This window comes from Scophthalmus maximus, chromosome 3 (assembly GCF_022379125.1).
Source record: "Scophthalmus maximus strain ysfricsl-2021 chromosome 3, ASM2237912v1, whole genome shotgun sequence".
NCBI classification, from domain to species: domain Eukaryota; kingdom Metazoa; phylum Chordata; class Actinopteri; order Pleuronectiformes; family Scophthalmidae; genus Scophthalmus; species Scophthalmus maximus.
This window is the reverse complement of record NC_061517.1, coordinates 13,019,296-13,040,289: the sequence shown is the minus strand read 5'-3', so window position 1 is coordinate 13,040,289 and position 20,994 is coordinate 13,019,296. Positions and strand designations below refer to the sequence as shown.

General features: G+C 41.6%; 2 protein-coding genes and 1 long non-coding RNA gene across 3 annotated transcripts; 1 reads left to right on the top strand and 2 right to left on the bottom strand.

Moving 5' to 3' along the window:
• Positions 1-2,292: 2,292 nt before the first annotated feature.
• On the bottom strand, positions 2,293-4,352 carry LOC118316868. The gene is made up of 2 exons (XR_004795277.2): positions 3,906-4,352; positions 2,293-2,602 (listed from the first exon to the last, which is right to left on the bottom strand). It is a non-coding gene; the product is annotated as an uncharacterized LOC118316868 (long non-coding RNA).
• A 700-nt stretch (positions 4,353-5,052) lies between these two features.
• Positions 5,053-16,279, top strand: stat6 (signal transducer and activator of transcription 6, interleukin-4 induced). Its single transcript, XM_035644929.2, has 20 exons — positions 5,053-5,428; positions 7,690-7,835; positions 8,228-8,372; positions 8,558-8,638; positions 8,950-9,133; positions 9,864-9,964; positions 10,202-10,350; positions 10,836-10,952; positions 11,134-11,301; positions 11,956-12,043; positions 12,132-12,254; positions 12,389-12,481; positions 13,282-13,485; positions 13,569-13,663; positions 13,758-13,891; positions 14,241-14,390; positions 14,490-14,550; positions 14,662-14,742; positions 15,219-15,338; positions 15,452-16,279. The coding sequence occupies exons 2-20, from the start codon at positions 7,699-7,701 to the stop codon at positions 15,510-15,512; spliced, it is 2,292 nt and encodes a 763-aa protein (XP_035500822.1). The 5' UTR covers positions 5,053-5,428; positions 7,690-7,698; the 3' UTR covers positions 15,513-16,279.
• Positions 16,280-16,477: 198 nt separating this feature from the next.
• mipa (major intrinsic protein of lens fiber a) lies at positions 16,478-20,994 on the bottom strand. Its single transcript, XM_035644930.2, has 4 exons — positions 20,178-20,994; positions 19,765-19,929; positions 19,553-19,633; positions 16,478-19,453 (listed from the first exon to the last, which is right to left on the bottom strand). Exons 1-4 carry the CDS (start codon positions 20,535-20,537, stop codon positions 19,268-19,270), a joined length of 792 nt encoding a protein of 263 aa, XP_035500823.1. The 5' UTR covers positions 20,538-20,994; the 3' UTR covers positions 16,478-19,267.

Genomic DNA, 20,994 nt, shown 5'->3' with positions numbered 1-20,994 from the left:
TACTGCAGTTATGTCCTTGCTTTTTCAAGGTCCTTCAATTGACCGGAGTGCAGAAGTGACCCAATGCTGGTGCTCAGTGCTTACCTCATGTGTCTGTGTCCGTAGCCTGGCCTGACCCCGTTGTTGAGGTCAGCACAGTTACTTTAACTGATTGCTAAATTCTTTAACGTGTAAACACGCTAGGAAAATGTCATGATGTTTCGGATTTGTTCCAACATCAGCTTGAATTGACTTCACACAGTAGGCTGTACCATCAGCAGGTGAAGTCAATATGAAAAATTGAAAGGTGCGCTGCGGTTAAATTTAAAACGAGACACTGTGCCATGGGTGAGTCTGAGTATCTGTGAGTGGCACAAGATTAGAAAGAAAGAAAGAAAGGCGTGTGTGCGCTTGCGTGTTTTAAGATTAAAACAAAGAAGGAGAATACTAAACGTTTTGTGTGTCCATGTGCACATGGGTATTTGATCCTGCGGGTTTGTGTGGTTTTATGTGTTGTGGTGTCCAGAACAGCAACAGAAGCAGTGCTAGTACACCCCTGAGGCTCCAGGCCCAGCACCAGAGCACAGAGGTCCTTCATCCCTGTCACTGTCTGTAAACAACAGCCCGTCCCAGCGGCCTGCCCCTGTGCTATTTCTGGCCCTTTCTGACATTTTTCAAAGACTCAAAACTAAGTGAGAGCCGAAGTAAATCCGAGCAACTCTGTGCAAAGAAGTGAAAGTTCAGTTGAAGCCTGGAACTGGACATGTTGCTCCTCGGTTATGGATAGTGGTGTCAAAGCCCAGTCTGAAACATCTGTCTGAATCCCAGTAGAACAGTGGTGCTGGTGGTGTTGATGACACAGTAATTAATTGTCTAATAATGATGCATAGCTCAGTTATAAGTGCAACCTTGTGCAGCGGCTGCCCTTCATCGTCTGATGAAGGATAATCGTTTCTGCAGCTGTTAAAAAATTAGGTCCTATCTTTTTTTCTGTCACAAACTCAATAACACAATCCGCAGAATAACATAACCTTGTGTAGGTAAAATAGACCATGTGGTAACGTGACATTGCACAATGAGGAGAGGCCTAATTTAACAGTAGAGTCACTAAACCTTACAACAAGTAAAATATCACCTAAAAGGGGGTTTGAACTTGGATCAGTCACAAATGAAGTTGTTAAAGCTTTTACCTCCATATTGTGTGATGGCATTGCTGTAAGGTGATTTGTGATGATTTATTTCCTTTAATGATAACACACAGCATTTACTTAGTCTGACTTTCTGCGACTCACTTCCAGTGAGTGAGTGAAAAAACGGTTTGTCCTTTTTGTCCTGAGTAATGCCTGTCCTCGAGGAAGTCAATCATTTTCTTCTCCCTGCTGATTGGAAGTAATTAGCCGAGCAGAGTTTGTAATTGGATAATAAAAGATGCTAATGAGCCGCTGTCCTATTTATTTATACTGTGGCAATGAATAGGACACAGCTGTCACACTTTCCTCATTATGATACAATGGATAAAAAGTGATATCCAAAGAGTAAATGAAAATTATACATATGAATCACAAGGAAATAACCTTTATACAGTTTATGGTTTATGAGCTAGTTTAGGTTATATAGGAATCATTTACCTTACAACACATTTTATATGATTTGATAATGTCAGATGGAAAACAAAGTTTGTAGTCACCGAATTGTGCTGACATATGCATTCACGACCATTTTGTTGTATTTGCTTGTATTTGTCCTGATGAAAATATTGGGTTTTTTTCCGGCCTGCACGAAACTCAAATATCAGATGTTCGTGTTGTTCATGCCAATCTTTTCAGCGTGTGCTTTTCATTCAAAGGTGCTTTGACAAAAACTTGCACACAATTAATGGTAACAACCTTCATGAGCCATTCTCTGAATCTCATCTCACACAGACGCAGCCCTCCTCTCTGCCTCTGCTGTGCGGCTTGGCCTTCCATTGTCCAGGCCTTGATATTGACAAGGTTGACATCAGAGGAGAGCTCTGACACTTGGTGAGTTAGGACTGCCAGCTGTTAGCAATCAAGTCTATTTTGAAGTCAGGGACACATGGACCCCCAGGGCCAAAGCAGCAGCTAGCCCCCCCCCCCCCCCCCCCCCCCCCCCCTGGTCCCACAGATAGCCAGCACAGCTGTATTAGTTCCAGATGTTACTCGACTGCAGATAGGGCCCTTTACCTAAGAGGACCCCAGAAATGATGCACGGAGAATGGTAATGTGGAAAAAACAGCAACAACACAAACACTGAGCTAAAATCCAATGCATCACAGAAAACAACAACCTTGGATGCATCTGTTGTCAAGTTCTAAATACCCATGACATTTCTTTTATTGAATGTTTTTCATGTAATTTTGTCAAACTCTTGTCCTTGACAGAGGAGAAGCTGCATATTGGGATAGAGAAAGCACTACCACTGCAGACTGCTTTTAGAGAATAAGATCAATGCTGTTTAACATTAAATATTGGCTCTCTCTCTCTTTCCTGGAAGGTGTAGCTGTCATCACAAATATTGGCCTGAATACTAAAGAGTCTAATCTTTACGGCTCGAGTCCATATAGGCTGGCTTCATCCGGCAGTTCAGAAGAGAGAGGTAAGACCTATGAGAAGAGAACATGGAGAAAATGAATCATGATCATTAGATGAAGTTTGCAGCAAAGATAAGCAACAAAGGCACATTTAAAATCTAAGTGAAGAAAAAGAGGGAACAATGGAAAAACTTCTCTTCTGCTTCTTTGAAAGGAAATGATCAAATCTTTGCAAAGTGCATTGTTTCTCTGTTGGAGAGGTCAATCAAAACTCTCAGGAAATTGGATCCGACAGGTGGAATGTCCTGGTAAAAGGTTTGGCCTGCCCCCTCTCACATGACTGTTATCAGAGAATAATAGATTTATAGGAGAATAAACATATTTCTGTTTAAAAAGAATTGAAACTGGAGTGTCGACTTGAGAACGACGGCAAAATCTTATATTGACAGAGCCAGATCAAATGGTTTATATAATGCATCATGTTGGGAAGCCTGCAGATGATCATGCGAGATCTTGCTATGATTGCATCTGATTTTAAACAGACCCCTGAACATGCTGAGGACAAGAAGGTGTATGCTGGTCTGTACCTCCCTCATGTGGCCAATCCAAGAAAATGTAAAACCAGATGAATGACCACAAATCCACTCAGATTAGAACTTTAAAGATAAATCTACATATTGCAGGGATTTTTATTTTTTTTGGTAAAGCATAATCAGAACATATGGATTTAGTCAGAGTCCTGTGTGATTCATTTACTGAAACTCAGTCTGGGGACCCAGAATGCTCACAAATGAGATCCAGGGAACATATTAAAAATTACCAAATGCAATATGACAATTAAACAGGTGGAGAACACGTCACACATTCAAACAAACAAACAAACATAACATATCTAGAAACACAACAACAATCCAAACCCTGAGACAGCACAGCAGCAGCTCAACTGTAAAGTATATAAGAATCACATTGCGACCCCTAGTGGCTCCACTGGGGAAGTACTGAGGAGTCATATTCTCCGAAAAGGAAGTACACTATGACGGTCCCCAACCTTTTTTGGCGCCACGGACCGGTTTAATGTTATGTAATGGCAATATTTTCACGGACTGGCCTTTAAGGTGTGGCGGATGAATACACAAAATAAAATGATACGACCGGCATAAAAACTGTGGTATTTTCTAAATATAATAATAAACGTGAATCCACTCTTATGCAACTTTATTAGCAGCGCCCTCGTAACATGGCGCCAACAACATAACATGAGAAACATCCTCTCTGCCCCCAACACTCTCTGGTCGCTATGGTAACGTTTAAACATGCCTTCAAAATAAGACACAACACAAAAACAAATATAAAGTGCATGAAGAATACAACTCACCGTATCGCTAAATCAGTGGGAGCCCTGAGCTTGTTTCTCTGCAACGACACGGTCCCATCTAGGAGTAATGGGAGACAATGACACCCGAAGTGTGTTGCTAATGTCCATGTGACTTTAATCCAGAACACCGGCAGAGTTGTTGTTTCGAACATACTTTTACGGATGTAACAGAGGGAATCCGGTCCTTTTTCAAAATAAAACATCGTTCATTGTTTAATAAATAAAACGGAAATAATGTAAGTTATTTATTCTTTCTCTGCGGACTGGTACCAAATGACCAGGGGGTTGGGGACCGCTGCACTATGACACATGAAATAATGAACCTGCATGATCATTATTATTATTAATATGGACAGGCCATTTATATTATGATTGTTATTTTTATTTAATTAGTTATTAAATATAATCATATAATGCATCTGAGTCCATACAGTATAACATCTTACACTTCCACTGTAAATGGGTCGTGTTGTGGTCCTATAGGCATATTCTGATTATATAATATAATATAATACAATATAATATAATATATAATGGATGTATCTATACAGAAGCTGTTCTCTGTCAGTGGATACAGTTAGGAAGATGCAGGACGTGGAGGACTGCCCTCTACAGATATGCTATCGTGTGACTTACTGGAAGTTGCAGCCTCTTGTGAAGTGACTCAACATTACTCCGCCTACTGTACAGCTCCTTCTGAGGAAGTGTCTACACACACACACACACACACACACACACACTCGGCTGTGCCTTCTGTTTTCAAAACGCGTGAGATGGGCCTGTCCACAAATCAAATCAAACAATAGTTTAGCCCTTATATGAAACCTCATTTGTGTGGAAGCGCCAGTGTTTGTATTTGCGACCACATGTCCAGAGAGAGCAACCGTCCAGTGTAAAAGTGATGAGTGAAGAACGAGCAGCGATCGACGCGTTTGTGCTCGTTTCACAGTTGTTGTCTCTCTTTCAGCTGCAGGGCCAAATCTTTCACCGCAGTGTACACTGCAAAATGCCACTGTACATCCGGATGTACAGTGCAAAATGCCACTGTACATCCGGATGTACGCTCCAAACACGGTGCCACGTTTGATCCACAACATCTTTTTTTATTATGTATTATTATTTCCTCTGATTCATGCACGTCGACGTCGGCGGACGGCGGGCCTGTCGGCACACGCCTCCTCGGTGTGTGTGCGGGGGTCATGTCATGTGCCGACTTGAAAGTGAGGGCAGGAAATAAAGCGCGCTGCTCCGGGCGGTGACGCACCGCGCGTCTTCGGGGAAGTGAGTCCGACCTCCCGCCTGCGTTGTCCGAAGTGACCCGCCAAGCAAGACACGAGGGAACGAGTTCTCCTGGGTCGCTCGTCGGCCCACCTGCAGCGGGACCCGGTCAGGGAGGATGGAGGGCACGACGCGCTGAGGCCCGGCCCGTTCGCACCGCAGGCGGAGTCTCCACCGGACCGAAGAGGAAGAGGAGAAGGAGCCGCGGCACTTATCAATGTTTTGAAATCTCCCTTTAACCCAAGGTAAGGGGCGAATGCCGCTCGTCTGGTTGTTCCACGCGTTTCTCTTTGTCCAAAAGTTGACGGGGCCGTGTCAGTTGCGGGGACTCAACTTCATATTTCCATATTTCATATACAAGGAAAGAGAAGAAAAAAAAAACAGGCAGGGTGTGCGTCGGCCCGAAGTGCCATGTTTCAAATCATTAGTAATGTGATCGCATCGTGTGTGGGGTTTTTTTTAATCCTTCATCACATATAAAAAATAGACCTTAGTGGCACTTTTAATAATTGTCTTGTTTATCACGAAATGTGGAAGGGAGTGTTGAAACGATCGCGGCAGCAGCAGTGAGACGAATCCTTCAATCCACTGTGCTGCTCCTTGTAATCATGTGCAGCCCAATGTCGTTAATGTTGCATAAGCCCTGGCAATGATTCGATTTGAACATGCCAGATTAGCTCCCCAAATAACAACTGGTGTGTATTTTGTAATCCCAGACAAAAACTGAATGTGACGTGTAGCTGCCCTGAACTCCAATGTGAAAGAAAAAACAAGTCTGTTTGTCTGTATTTGGATCTAGCGTGTACGAGTAGTTTCTTTTTACAACAAGTTAAGGCAGCCGTGACATTTTCTGTGTTTTGCAAGGGCAAGTTTAATACTGTAGTATACACAGTATCTAAATTCCGGGTTATGAAATTCAGCCACCCAGTTTTCATAGAGCAAACAGCAGGAAAAAAACATCAGACACACATAACACAGAGCAGCTGCTGCTTCCGCACAATGAGTCTGAGTGTGGACATAAGAAAACCCGGTCAAGGTTAGAAATCAGAGGCTACTCAAGCCAGTCAGGCAGGTGGACAGATGGTGTTTCATGTTACAGAATACTTGCATGATCAGTTCCAAACAGCCACAGTTGGTTTCCCAGTTCTAGAAAGATCCGCTCGGAGGCAGTGCCACTACTGCACCACTTCCTCCCACACACCATGGAAAACACGTTGGGGAAATCTGGAAAGTGTCTTCCTTTCTCCGTGAAATCATGTCATGTGTATTTTGTTTGATTGGTATGAATGTTGATGGGTTTCACTGTTCAGAAGATTGAGTTCAATAAAGAGCATAATCATCCAAGTAGTCTTTAAAAACCTTCGGTACAGATGCTGTGCTTACACTAACAGAAAACAAGGCAAAATAGTTTCCCATTAGTTTGGCATATTAACCTTATACTGTCATTCTGTCAAATATAGTTATTTCTGTCCAATCTGTTTATAACTTGATGATTTATATAGAGGCTGTTGCATGTTGTCCAGATTGTACGGGTCTCCGAGGAATATTGAGATTGTGTTCTGTGTATAAACAGTTGATGACGGGATGCTCGTACACTACAGCCATAAGAAAAGGTTGCCTTCGAGGCAGTATGCCAGAAAGCCTTTGCATGTGGTAAACATTATGAAGTGGTCTAAACCCAAACCAGAATCTCATTCCTAAACCATTACTTCATAACTTCATCAGAAACACCTTAAAGCAAACTTAACTCGGCAGCATTAAAAATCCAAAATAAGCACACTGACACATCTTCTAATGGCAGGATATGCAAACAGAGGCTTCAATAAAAGGTACGAGTGGAATACTTTCTGTTATACTTCTGTTTATTGTCCTTCACTAACAGATCAGTGTAGTGTCAGACTTTCCACCTAATCTTTTGGAAACGAATCAGGTGCAAAACTTTCTCAACCTCATTTAAATTAGTATTTGCTTCAACATTGTTTTATACTGACAAAAAGATCTGAGGATTTTCCAAGATCAAATGACTGTCCCCATTTAGAGCGTGTATATGACACTCGGCTCTACCACTAAATTCTCTAAACATTTCACATGACATTTGGTTTATTTTAGACATCACAATGGAAAAGCGGAGATCCTTTTGCAGGTATGTGATCAATGGGCCTATGTGAGGTCCTATACAGGAGAGGGAGGAAACTTGCCTCAGTCATTTCCGCAATGGATGTTTCTGGGAAGAGAGAAATTCTCTTTGGCATTACTTTACACCAGGGACCACTCACCATGTGCTGTATCCTGATGACTTGCATGATTAGAGAGAACTCAACAAAATGGGGAAACAATGCAGCTCAGAGACCTAATTGGCCTGGTAGTTTATTGAATATGGAACACATCCAAGAATTTGTTCATAATAAGAAAAAAAGTAAGCATCAGCCTCATTTTTTTCTGTAAATGAAATATGTAGTTAAATTGAATAGTCATACTAAATGTCATGTCACTTGGACTTTTGTAGCCCTGCCTAATGATGGCCCAATGGCAACACATGTCCCAACTGATCCAGCGCCTGTCTGATGAAACTATCAACAACCTCTATCCCCCAACCGCCTTCCCCATCGAAGTCAGACATTTTCTCGCTGACTGGATTGAGACACAAAGATGGTACACACACACACACACACACACACACACACACACACACACACACACACACACACACGGGCACACACACACACACACACACACACACGGACGCACACGGGCACACACACACACAAACACACGGACGCACACGGGCACAGTACTTTACAGTACAAGTCACATTCATTCACAAACACATTCATGCAGCACTTCTGAACACAGAGCTTTTTCTATCACTCACCAGCCATACACCGGCACACAGCTCTTATCGGCAATTTGGGGATTCAGTGTTTTGCCTATCTTCTAAATGCATGTTCATGTATGATTGGATGTGTGTGATGTGAGTGTGTGTGTGTGTGTGTGTGTGTGTGTGTGTGTGTGTGTGTGTGTGTGTGTGTGTGTGATGCTCACAGGGACGACTTTGTGCTGGACCAGGTGGAGCAGGAGGGCCAGGCTCGAGCTCTGTTGGACCAGATCATCAGCATGCTGCAGTCGATCGCGCAGCAGAATGTTAACGTGGTGGTCAAGATGAAGCTGATGCAGATCAGCAGGACCATGGTACTGTGACTCAGTGTGACTCAGAAAAGGATTTTGATCACCATCATTATTACCCCCCTTTTTTAGTTGCCACTAGAAATGTTTTGTCGATGACATGAGCTGAATAAACCGCTGCATACTAGTAGCTGCGTTGTGGTATGATAGACTGTTTTAAGCATCTAATGAGACATGTGCTTGCTTTACAGACTGTGTTTCAACAGCAGACTCTTCAGTTTGCAGTGATGGTCAGAGACATCCTTAGGAAGGAGAGGGTTCTTCTCAACACGGTAAGATCCTTGAACCTTTATCTGTAGCACCTTTTGGTGAAGCTTGAACTCTGAGTATATATTATAGGCTAGACTAAAATGAGATACCATTGCAAGTACAAGGGGAAGACATAAATACTTTATGAGATGCAAATATGTCTGTTGTCTTTTATGTCCATCAACTTAAGTTGAAGCTGGAGTTGAAGAGAACGTTGTAACTTTTTAATCACAGCAGTTTTGTACACCAGATCTGTATGCACTGTAATCGGGGTGTATTTATAAAAAACAACATACTGTCAAGTAATAACAACATTACTTTTCAATGTGTGTAGCACACTCAGATCCCGAACCCTCCACAGTTCCAACAGTATGAGAGTAGAGAGTCGTCGTTCCCCAACATGCAGGATGTAGATCACCTGGTTCTGAAGGTGCTGGAGGTCCAGGACATCCGACAAAAGATGCACCAGCTGCAAGAAGAGCTCAACTGGGAGAGACAGAACTATGAGGGTTTACAAGGTGGGACGCACACACTCATGCACGCACACACGCACACACACACACACACACACACACACACACACACACACACCTCTGAATGACATGACAGAGGTTTAACATGCAAATATAAAACAGTGGTGGGCCAAGAATGGAGCCCTGAAGCCCGCTTCGGCTCCTCTATAGACACTTTTCACAACAGACTATAAACTTCTTCAAAGCAGGAAAATCAATAGTGGAATTTATCAATTTAATGATGATTCCTTTTAGGTGAGTTACTTACTGGTATTGTGCATGCTCACTCACTGACATTGCTTACTGGAAGACTTTAATGCAGCAGAGCCATTGTTTATGTTATTATTTATGTTAAATCTTGATGTTACAATTGTTTTTCTTTTGCTGCTTTGGCATTGATCATAACCCTAAAGTTCTGTTTTGCATATAGTTCCATACATTTCCATATAGTCAGGATTTATTTTTAGATGAGTGGGATCATTGGTGCCAAAAACAACTACCACAGCCATTTCACATGCTTCCCTCTTTCCTTGACATTTCCAAAAACGTACTGTAAATGTGACTTCTACTCCTCCTACATACCATTTATGGATCAAGTTTCTGTAATTTTCATAAGTGAAAAAAGTTGTGTATATTAGAAAATTAACAGAGAGAATGTGTCTTTGTGAGAATAATGTCCACAGCTTCATCCATCCACATGCAGTGAAGAACTCAGCATATGATATTATTTGTACAGGGCCAATCCAACAGAATGGACTGGATCCCACACAATCAGAAATTCAGAAACTCCAGAACCACATCCAGCAGCTGGAGTACAAAGTGAACGCAATGGCCACGGTGAGTTAGGAAATGGTTTATGCTGCCAGTGCCAACATTATTGGAACCTTTAAGGAAATTAGTTTTTTTTTTATTATCTCATATTCTGTTTGATATTTAAGTAGTTCCATATCAAAACATTGTAGATAAATTTGCCAAGTAGAGAGCTGCTCTAAGGTCAGAGCTTGACATGTTTTGTCGTCTAATTATCACAATCATGTGTGTCAGTTTAATGTGTTTGGACATTGGTTGTTGTAGAAGCGTTTCCAGTTTCTACAGGAGTGTGTGGACTGTCTGGACCAGTGTCAGATCCGACTGATCAGCAGGCTGAAGACCTGGAGGTGGGAGCAGCACAAGGCCGCCATTGGACATCCCTTTGACGAAAACCTCAACCCCCTGCAGACCTGGTGAGGTGCACTTCACTCCACTTACTCCCTTTTGGATTGACCTCTGCATCGCATTGCTTCTATCCTCTCCTAGCAAAAGCACACACCTTTAACACATTCAACGTTTCATCTAAACAAGGAAACCTTTGACACTAACATACTGATTATACCTCCATGCTGATGACAGCAGCATTATGTTTTCAGGTTCTCTCTCTGTCCGTCTTTCCATCAGTGATATCTTAGGAAAGACAATTTCTTTAAATTTGTCACAAACGCTCACTTGAACTCAAAGATAAACTGATAAGAATTGGCTGGTTAAAGGTTTCTGTGACCTCATAAAAATTCAAGTCTAATTATGACAAAATGTCACACTTTTTTGTGAAAGGATAAAATTATGATGTGTGATGACATTTTATATCCAAATGGTCTAAAGTCAACTTTACTGTGATATCATAATGTTCTGCAAAGACACTTTTCACTTCCTCACTGTCTTTGTACATTGTTAGGTGTGAGCAGCTGCTCGGGGTGAACGGGAAGCTGAGACAGGAGTTGATGCTGATAGTGGAACCGATCCCAGATCTCCAGGAAAGGCTGAGGCAACTTCTCCAGGTTCTGATTCAAAGGTAGCACAGTCACATTGTTTTTTTGTTGTCTATTTTATTCATATTTTGTTTCAAATTGGAGAACTGTAAAGGTTAATTCATTTAATTCAAACTTTTCCTTCTCCTTCAATTGCAAAGAGCAAGAAAGATGACTCACTTTTAAACATATTTACCTCACTCCTATAACTGATGTCTCCTTCAGCTCTCTTGTAGTGGACAAGCAGCCCCCTCAGGTCATCAAGACTCAGTCAAAGTTCTCCACCACTGTGCGATATCTCCTGGGGGAGAAAATAGCTCCCGGGAAGCCTGTGGTGCTGAAGGCGCAGATCATTAATGAACTGCAGGCCAGGAATCTTGGCAGTGTACCCGGGTGAGTCATTTATACACAGTAAGACGGCAGACTAAAGTTTGAGACTTGCTCTTAACTGGTTTTCAAAAAAACCTTTTCGTACCCTTTATGGAACAAAACATTAACTAGTTTTGGTTGTTAAGTTGTTCTTTGAATAAAGGGGAAAACCTGTAACTTAAAACAGTAAGGTTACAATTGAACACAATAATCAGAAATATGAGTATGAATATGATTTGGTTGTTAAAATTGTTATATGCACCATGAGCAAGATTAACTAGACCCCAACAGTATATATCTATTATTCTACCTCATAATTAAATTATTTATTTTCTATATTGTTTGATGTGAAGTGACATCAAAAGTCTGCTATTTAGAAATAAAGATTGTCATTGGTTTTGGTTGATCAAATGTGTTTGGCAAGGTTTACACATTGTATTCTTAATTATGCAGCATTTCTGGTATGTAATTTGTCATTTGAAAAGAATTTGTGAAATCATACTGTACATCACATATGACAATCAGTTGTTGTTAGGTGTTTTTTTAAACCCAAATTGTTAAATAAAATTGGGTTCCAAAGGGTTTTTTATATATATATATATATATACATATATACATATATATATGTATATGATGGAATTTGTTTTAAATTGAACCTCTTTGTTATTTTGCCTGCAGTGATAATGTTGGGGAGCTGATCAACAATACAGCCATCCTAGAACACAACACATCCAGCAAGAGCACATGTGCCACTTTTAGGAATATGGTACGTGCTGGTCTTGATTTATCAGCCTAGAATGAATTATTGTTCCGTCTTTTTTAGCAAATTTAAATCTCTTATTTTGTCTCAACAGTCTATCAAGAAGATCAAGAGAGCCGATAGAAAGGGATCCGAGTCTGTGACAGAGGAGAAATTTGCTCTCCTGTTTTCAGCAGAAATCACCATCACAGGATGTGACACTCCATACAGGATACAGGTGTGGCCCTTTTGTTACTGTATGATCTTATTTTTTTCTCATATAATTAATATGATTAGTCAAGTTAAACAGCTACACCTGTGATCAACTGGGAACAGGAGTATCAGCAAACATTATTATGTCATTGAGTATAGATGATCTCACTCCCGGTGGTTGTCATTGTCCATGGAAGTCAAGACAACAACGCTCTGGCCACCATCATGTGGGACTGTGCTTTTTCTGAACCAGTAAGTATCAGATAATTTTAATCTTCTGTTGCTTCTTAAGCTAGTCTATGATGCCAGGGATAGGAACGCCCAGACCCCCGACCCAGCCTGCTGCCTGGCCTGCAGGTGGTGGGTCCACAGGGTTGTGGCTCCATGTAATTCTTGCGGGCTGTGCCCGACCGGGCCACCAGGACCAACATGTGCTCTGAGGGGGAAGCCTCACCCATATCCCTGGCAGAGGCTGCTGAGGTAGTTAAGAAGTTCCTTGGTGGCAAGGCGCCCGAAGATGATGAGCTCTGCCCTGAGAAGTTGAAGGCTCTGGACATTGTATATTGGTTATTGTAGATGTGGGTGTTGGTTCCCCAGATACTGTGCACTTATCCACTACTGGAGATCTGAGTTTGTGCAAAACCTATTCAGCACGTAACACTTAAAACACTCATTCAAAAACTCATAAACATTTCATAATCAAAATATTGTTTACAGCATCACCAGTGTACAGTGTTGAGCTGAAAGTGAGCCACAGACTCAGTAATGTGCACAAGCTCTGTTGGCCTGGATTGATAATAGTTATAATACATTTGATTTATGTAGCACTTTTAACAATGCTCAAAGACACTTTACATAGAATAATCAAATAAAAGCAGTTTACTATGTGTTGCCCTCTTTGCTCTGTCAAGAACAAGTACTGGCTGGAAATAGATTTCTTTTTAAACACCTAACATCTCAAAAACAAAATGAATGATACGATAAACATCTGTGATGATAGTGTGACATTGTCAATGCATATCAGTATTCTCACCATGTGTGTTTGTCATCAGGACAGAGTGCCGTTCGTGGTGCCGGAGCGTGTGCCCTGGAGGATGATGTACAGCACTCTCAACAGTAAATTCATTGCTGAGGTCCAGACACAGCACAACCTGGACCACTACAACCAGCACTTCTTGGCCCAGAAGATTTTTGACAAGCCCGACTTTGCTGACGACTTCAGCAACATGATGGTTTCCTGGGCCCAGTTTAACAAGGTGCACTCAAGTGTGTGTCGTCCTGCACAGACATGCACAGACAGACATACACCAATAACTCACATTGACTTTCAATCCCACAGGAGGTTCTCCCAGGTCGCCCGTTCACTTTCTGGCAGTGGTTTGAGGGAGTAATGGAGCTGACCAAGAAGCACCTGAAAATCTACTGGAGTGAAGGGTGAGGACACTCTACTGCTATTGAAATAGTTAAAATTGGCAACTTGCTACAATGTGCAATGGTGACAAGTGTTTGCAATGTTTGGCTCCATTAGGCTGATATTTGGTTTCATTGGGAAGCAGCATCTACACCTGATTCTCAAAGACAGGCCCAACGGGACGTTCTTACTTCGCTTTAGTGACTCTGAGATTGGAGGCATCACCATCGCTTATGTATCTGCAACTGAGAGTAAGTGTTCTAGTTGCACCACTTGTCTTTAAACCCTTGACAAATAAATCTCTTTTTAAAGAATTTATTACATTGTTGGACACAAATATTTTAAGGTTTTCCTAGTTTCACTGTTTGGCATTTTAGCTGGATAGTTTTCAACAACAGAGCACACAAGTTGTTGTTATTTGGGTAACATTTCACTGTAATAGCAGACTAGTAAAGTTCAACATAGTGCTGGGGTCCCACAGGGGACACAGTGGATGGTAGAAGGATGAATTGATGATAAATCTCTCACTTCTCTTTCTCCCTCCCTCTTTTTGTCTCTCACACACAAACACATACACTGTCACCTTTTTTTTTTTTCTAGATGGGGGCCAGAAAATCCAGAATATCCAGCCCTTCACCAAGAGAGATCTTGAGATCCGTAGCCTTGGTGACCGCATCCGGGACATCAATCACATAACGCTCCTGTATCCTGAATTTCCTAAGAATGAAGTTTTCCAAAAATTCTACTCAGGTAGTGGTCTTCATACAAAAATTCACTTTTATGTTCTTAAATTCAGGTGAGAACTAACAGATGGAGTTCTGCTGTTTTTTCCTGTTGTTTTAAAAACAGAGCCTCAAGCGTCGCCCACTGGGGGTTACATCCCTGTGTCACTGCATACTAAAGTGGGCATGTAAGGAAGATTCCTTTTTACAGATAAACCACATCATCTAATGCACTTAAACACATTTGGAGATGAATCGAAAACATAGGGAACATATCTTGTTTGTGTGTTTGTTTGCAGGGAAGCTGACTCAGCCATGGCCCCACCTCCTATTGTGTCACCTATGTCTGATAAGCCCCACAGTTCTGTTGCCTTCGCTGTGTAAGTGTCATACACGTCCCTCTCTTTAGCTTCATTTCTAAACCATTATTCACTTGAGCTGTCCTTTACCAACTAGTGACCAATTCCCTACAACTGCACATTTACATTTGAGTGTCACCTCCAGGAACCCTCAAGAAAGTCTGTTAAACTTTTTGAAAAGTTGTGTATTTGAGACAAAAAATGAAGCAGAAAATGTCGGAGGCATATTCGCCTCTCTATAAGTGAGTCCCACCTCTAAAATCTACTGGAATAAAAGTCATGAAATACAAAAGATATGTATGTTACTACTAAAAGTAAAGGCCTTTATCCTTAATCACTTAGAGCTTATTACTCTAAATATTCTATTACAAATTCTCCTGCAGCAGTATCATCATCTCTAAAAACTGACCTAAATTAGGTTTGAACTTTGCTTACCTGTACAGCAGTAAGAGATTAAATCTCTCATTTGTTCATGATATAGTGATTGTTTTTTCCAGGCATCGGTTCCCGCAGTCATTCAGCCCGCAGGAGTCCATCCCTCAAGAAATAATGGAAACGGCAGGAGATCCTGATGTGGAGTTCAGCGCAAACTCTCCGGTTATCTTCCCAGAACACATGTACGTGTTTTATCTTCATAACAGTGACATGACATCCATTGCCATGTTGTTTGCATTTTTACAAGAAATAGTTTTACTCGGTGTTGAGAGATGTGTATGTGTCTGTTGTCTAGTCCCACAGGTAACAATATGGAGCTAGATTTGGAAAGTATTCTCCAGACACTGAATAATTAGGAAGACTTCCCATCAAAGCTTTTTTGGGAGTTCAAAGCAGACGTGGAATGGAGACCAGAGTCAAACTCATCTGTCCTGCCATCATGTGAGGAAAAAGTGCCAGTGTTCGTGATGTGTGATGTTCGTATGTGGTTTACTTTACAGATTACAGTGCTTTTCCAACAATGACCAATCATATGTGATAGATGCAGACAGTGTGATGCTCATGGAAGGGTAAAGGTAAAAGGACATCGGTACTCAGTTGACAGTAAACTTGTGGAGATTATATTTTTTTAGGCTATGGTACAAATCACATGTTGTCCTTTGGGGTTGTGGAGATATTTGTAGTCACGATGAGGCAGGCATGTTTGAATGACAGTTCCCCTACTGTACATAACTCTTCTTGCTATTGATAAGCTTTGGTAAGCCTATGCAATGTTATAAACTCATTAAAAGGAACAATAAGTGTTTCCATCACTGACGTTTACGATGGAAATAGTGATGATAATGGTGATGGGCAATGCTTATAGTGTATATTATATTAGACATAAGACTTTATTAACTCCCAGCAATCAAGCTTAAATGTTACATAAAATATGCTTCATTCGATTTTTGATTTCTCCTGGTTGTGCTGCAACTTATACCTGCCTTCAGTCTTTGGTGTGAAAATCTGATAAAAACAATGCATGTTAAGGATCAAAAGAGATCCTCCAAATCCTCCATCCTTTAAATATTCTCATATCTCAAATGAGATTTGTTTCTTTTGTAACTAAATCAGTGTATTATTGTTTGTGCCTCTTCAGCATTTTCTGTTGTGAGAGCTGTGTGGTTTTAAATGTTTAACTAGCAAATGAATAACTAATTTGTTACAGGATAAATCGCAAAGAGGTAATAAGCATTGGAGTTAATTTGAAATTTAACAATACTATTGTGACGGGATGCATTACCATCGCTTCATGGGAGCTCTTAATCAAAATTTTATTCTGATTTTAGCAACTTTTATTTGCATCTAAATGTATCTCAAAACCTTCCCATATAGAAACCTCTGGTTTTATAAGACACTTTGCACCATCACTGTCGATGATGGGCATGTAATGATTTATATTGTAACAATATATATGCAACATATAGTGTATTGGATGGACCAACATGTAGCATGCATGGTCCCTGGATGATAACCCCTTATAACATGCGCATTGTCTTTGGAGTAAATCAATCCAAATCTACTACTACAGTCTATATAATCTTATAACTATATTAAAAAATTGCAGTTTTCCTTAAAATACTAAAAATATTTTTGTGAATTTGTTTACAAGAAATTAGTTATTAGTTGTTTGTGGCAAATTTTAAAAAAACTACATGGAGGAATATTTTCTGAACAAGCAGTACAGAGTGTAACAAGTACAGTAGGTCCGATATATTAAATATTTATGTAAATGGCTACTGGGGGAATATGTCATATTCGATAATTGTTGCATATACTGTATCTCCTGTATGAAAACATATATTTAAATTCCATATTTTTCTGGAGCGATTTCAAAAGAAAAACAGACAAAAAGGGATTGAAAACATAAGAATTTTTGGATATTTTTTGGGACATATAAAAATGATAAATCAATGGCATAGAAATTGGGATGGTATGCCTGGTACCATAAAGGATGTTCATTGAATGAAAACATTGGTGTATAACACAGTTGGCATCACTTCCATAATCCATCAGCCAAAGAGGAGACATTGCATAACTACAATATTATATTTCCTATCCATCCAGTTTCAACAATCATGAAATGTTGTTTTGTTTTTGTTTTTTAAAAAAGAAAACTTTACACTGTACATCACAAAGCTTTTCCATTAGAACACAAATTCTAATTTCAACATGCCACTAAAGTGTAAATTCTACTCAACCACTGCCAGGGAAATCACACTGGAAGAAAAAAAGTTATGTAGAGGAAGCAGAAAGAGAATCAGCTTACATGTCTGGTTCAATAACAGCCCCAGTGAAATTTGTCTAAATTCTAACTTATCTCAGTGCCCTGTCCCCATCCCTCCATCCCAGCAGCTTTAGATGTCCCCTCATTCGAGCAGAACAAGATGGCTGCCTCATAAACAAAGGGAGGAGGTAGGGTGAATGAAGGAGGGATGGAAGAGAGAGGGGACACCGGGCCAATGCAGAGCTTCATAGTTCATTTGCTCTCATAGACTGTATGAAGAATAAAGGTGTACATTTGTCACCCTGTACAAACACACTAAAGATTTCAGTCGCCTTGCAGTGACCTTCTCTCTTCTCCCAAATATCAGAGATGAGCTTGGCCAATGAAACTATTTCACTCCTAGAGAGCCACCCAGCTCAGTGTAGAAAAGAGAAGGCACCAGGTGTTTGCTAACACCAGCAAGAAGCCACCACACCTCATGCACTCGTTGATTTCTAACCTCAAGTTGATGGAACAAAGACCCCGCAGATGTGTCAAACAACATAATTCAATTTAGAAAACGTGTTCCTCATGACAGCTTGTCAGGTTTGCTCTCTTTGTTTTTCCATGGCAGACACGCAGAAGAAAAAGCAAACCAACTATCACACACCTGTACATGAATCAGTGAAAAGCACTACTCTAAAGCTTTAAGGACAAAATCCTGTCAGAAAGTCTTTTAAAATGTAACCCAACACAAATTCTGTGTAAGTAGCAACAGATTTTTTGGTAGTTACCATCTCGCTACCAGCTCGTGTTTGTGATTGTAACTTCATTGAAGACCGAGCTCAGGAAAGACCAGATGTTTCGGTGATTAGTGTTTATTTAAATGTAAAAACGAATGTGTGCGTCACTAGATGAGACACAAAGTCTCAACTGAATGAATTTAGTTTTAAGATTTGACTGAAAGGCATACATTATTTTCATTTGATAAATAAAGGGATCACCCCAGACAGAATCTGCTGAACCTCTGAGTTAAACTTTTGCAGTATCAGTAAGGGTGTGGAAAGGGAAGCGTCTTTCCCTAGAATAAGTTTGCATGATAAATCAAAAATAATGATGATTATGATGATAACCTTGATACAGACAAATGATTGTTGTAATGAAAAGTGAAAAATTAATCATCAGATTGAAACAAGCACACAAGCATACACATGCACATGCACACAGGCGTGCATGCACACTCACTCTGTTTCTCTCTCACACATACAACTAAAGCCAAATAAATACTGGTGAAATACGTACAACAAAACGAGACACGGCGAGATCACGCTGAATCAAAATGGAAAAGCATGCAGAAGTCCACTGCTCTACTGTAGCTTCACTCCTATAGCAGACTACAAAAGAAGAAGAAAACAGTAAGAGAAAGAGAGAGGGAAGGAAAGATAGAGGGAGAGGCCCCTGTCCTGAGCAGTTGTAGCCACCTGGTCAGCCAGGAGTGACTGACTCTCCACACCGCAGGGCACAGGGTGCTTCCTTCAGTGGCAAGTCTTCTTCTAACCCTCCATCTTTGTCCTGCAGTCCGAGGGAGGAGGAGGAGGAGGAGGAGGAGGAGGAGGAGGCAGAATGGGTAGATGGTTTGGAGAGTAGAGATGGTCAGGGCCGTGGATGTCCCTTCACTGTAATTCAGTTGGCCAAGTTATGGACGCACAAAAAGGAGTTTGAGATCTGTGTTAGCGTGTGAAGGCCGGGAGGAGGTATGTGTGCAGAGAAGCTGAGTGGGCTGAGGATGGACCGGGAACAGAGGGTGCAGAGTGGGATGTGACGGGTGAGGATCGTGGGTCAGAAGGCCGTTCTTCTTCTCCGGGCTTATAGAGCTTGTGTCTTGAGCTCGATGGGCTCTCCCCTGGTCTCCTGCTGGCCCTCAGCCTCTGGGGGCCGGATGCCCTTCAGTGTGGCGAGCCTCTCGGAGAGGCCTCGCATACGGGGGAACAGCATGAAGTCATACAGCAGAGCCCCCATGGCACCGCCAATCATGGGACCCACCCAGTACACCTGTTATTCACAAAAAAGAGAAAAAGTGCAGGATGTAGTGGTAAAAATGTCACATAATTATGTTGAAACAGACAATTTTTGCAGATATGATCACCTTACCCAGTGGTTGACGAAATTCCTGACCAGGACAGCTGGGGCGAAGGACCTGGCTGGATTCATTCCTGCTCCTGTGTAGTACATCTAAGTCCAAGACAGAGAGAGTAGTTCAGGGTTAAGACTTTAAATGTGTAGATTTGATGTAATACAATGCTCAGATCCTTGTGTGAACCCAGCGAGCTGTTCTAAATTTTTACGACTCGGTTATTCCTTACCCCGAGAAGATGCCCCATGAGCACAGAGAAGCCGATGGCAAGGGCAGCAGAGCCCAGGCGTCCGTTGCGCCTCTCATCAGTCACAGCAAAGATGCAGACAACAAGCTGCAGAGTGAGGAAGACTTCCATGGTGGTGGCCATGCCCAGACTGATACCTGGCTGCAGCTGAAAGATGAGAGGAGTGAGGAAAGATATGAAATTAATTAATGATGTGAGTTTATAATTAACATGGTTTTAACCAGAATTTAATTTCTTAGACATACTTCAATTGTTGTATATATTATTCTTTCAGATTTTTCTCAGTTTTACTTACTTATATATCATATGTAAAAAATGTCATGTAACTTTGGAGTCACTCTGCTTACTTGCAGTTATGGACACAGAGTATTCCAGTGAGTGGCAGGTAACCTTACCGTGTTGAGTGCCAGGTTTCCCCTCATGTTGCTGGGCGTGACCCCGTAGAGCACGGCAGCACCAGCCAAAGCTCCGAGACACTGGGCTACGATGTAGAAGAAAGCGCGGAACAGGGACATCTGGGAGCCTATCAGGTAGGCAAAGGTAACTGCTGGGTTGATGTGACCTCCACTGATGTGGCCAATGGACTGGATGAGGGTGGCAGCCGCCAGCCCAAAGCAAAAGGCAACGTGCAGGACATTATGGGGTCCAGTGGTCCAGCGGAGGGCTGCCCCCAGCCCGAAGAATACAAAGAACATGGTGCCGTAGAATTCGGCAAACACCGCCCGCCAGAAAGACATAGATCTGAACTCCCACATGGTGTCAAAAGATCAAAAAACCACCTCTACGCAATGGAGGGATGAATAGTCAAAACGCAGAACAAACTAATCAGCTAAAAGGAGATGGCACAAAAAAAGACCAGAAAAACACAAAGCAAATTTGCCCTCAAGCAGCAACCGCCTCTCTAAAGCTAAATGCAACAACACGGGAACTGCTCAACATGTAACTCTCAGTGTAACCTAATGGATTCTGATTTCTGTCATAGAGAGCTCCTGAGTGGAGCAACACGCCAGTCTCTGTGCATCTATGTGCCAACCCCTGTTGGCTGTTAGTAGAAGAACATGGATAGACAAACGTTAAGCATGTCCTGCAGACATTCAGCCTCTTTACCAGAGCAGGGGGAGCTCAGAGGCCTTTTTATAACACCCCAGGGCCAGTGTAGCCCCGTTGATCCCAGGGGAGGGGCCAGTGCACCATACTACGTATCTAAAAACA

What these genes read in the sequence shown, in the direction of transcription:
- mipa (XM_035644930.2), bottom strand. Translation starts at nt 20,537, where the DNA reads ATGTGGGAGTTCAGATCTATGTCTTTCTGGCGGGCGGTGTTTGCCGAA. An exon ending in TCATGGGGCATCTTCTCGGG is followed by an intron (nt 19,634 to 19,764) that starts GTAAGGAATAAC and finishes TCTTGGACTTAG; the next exon opens with ATGTACTACACAGGAGCAGG. An exon ending in GGAATTTCGTCAACCACTGG is followed by an intron (nt 19,454 to 19,552) that starts GTAAGGTGATCA and finishes TGTGAATAACAG; the next exon opens with GTGTACTGGGTGGGTCCCAT.
- stat6 (XM_035644929.2), top strand. Translation starts at nt 7,699, where the DNA reads ATGATGGCCCAATGGCAACACATGTCCCAACTGATCCAGCGCCTGTCT. An exon ending in AGTTCTGTTGCCTTCGCTGT is followed by an intron (nt 14,743 to 15,218) that starts GTAAGTGTCATA and finishes TGTTTTTTCCAG; the next exon opens with GCATCGGTTCCCGCAGTCAT. An exon ending in GTTATCTTCCCAGAACACAT is followed by an intron (nt 15,339 to 15,451) that starts GTACGTGTTTTA and finishes TCTGTTGTCTAG; the next exon opens with TCCCACAGGTAACAATATGG.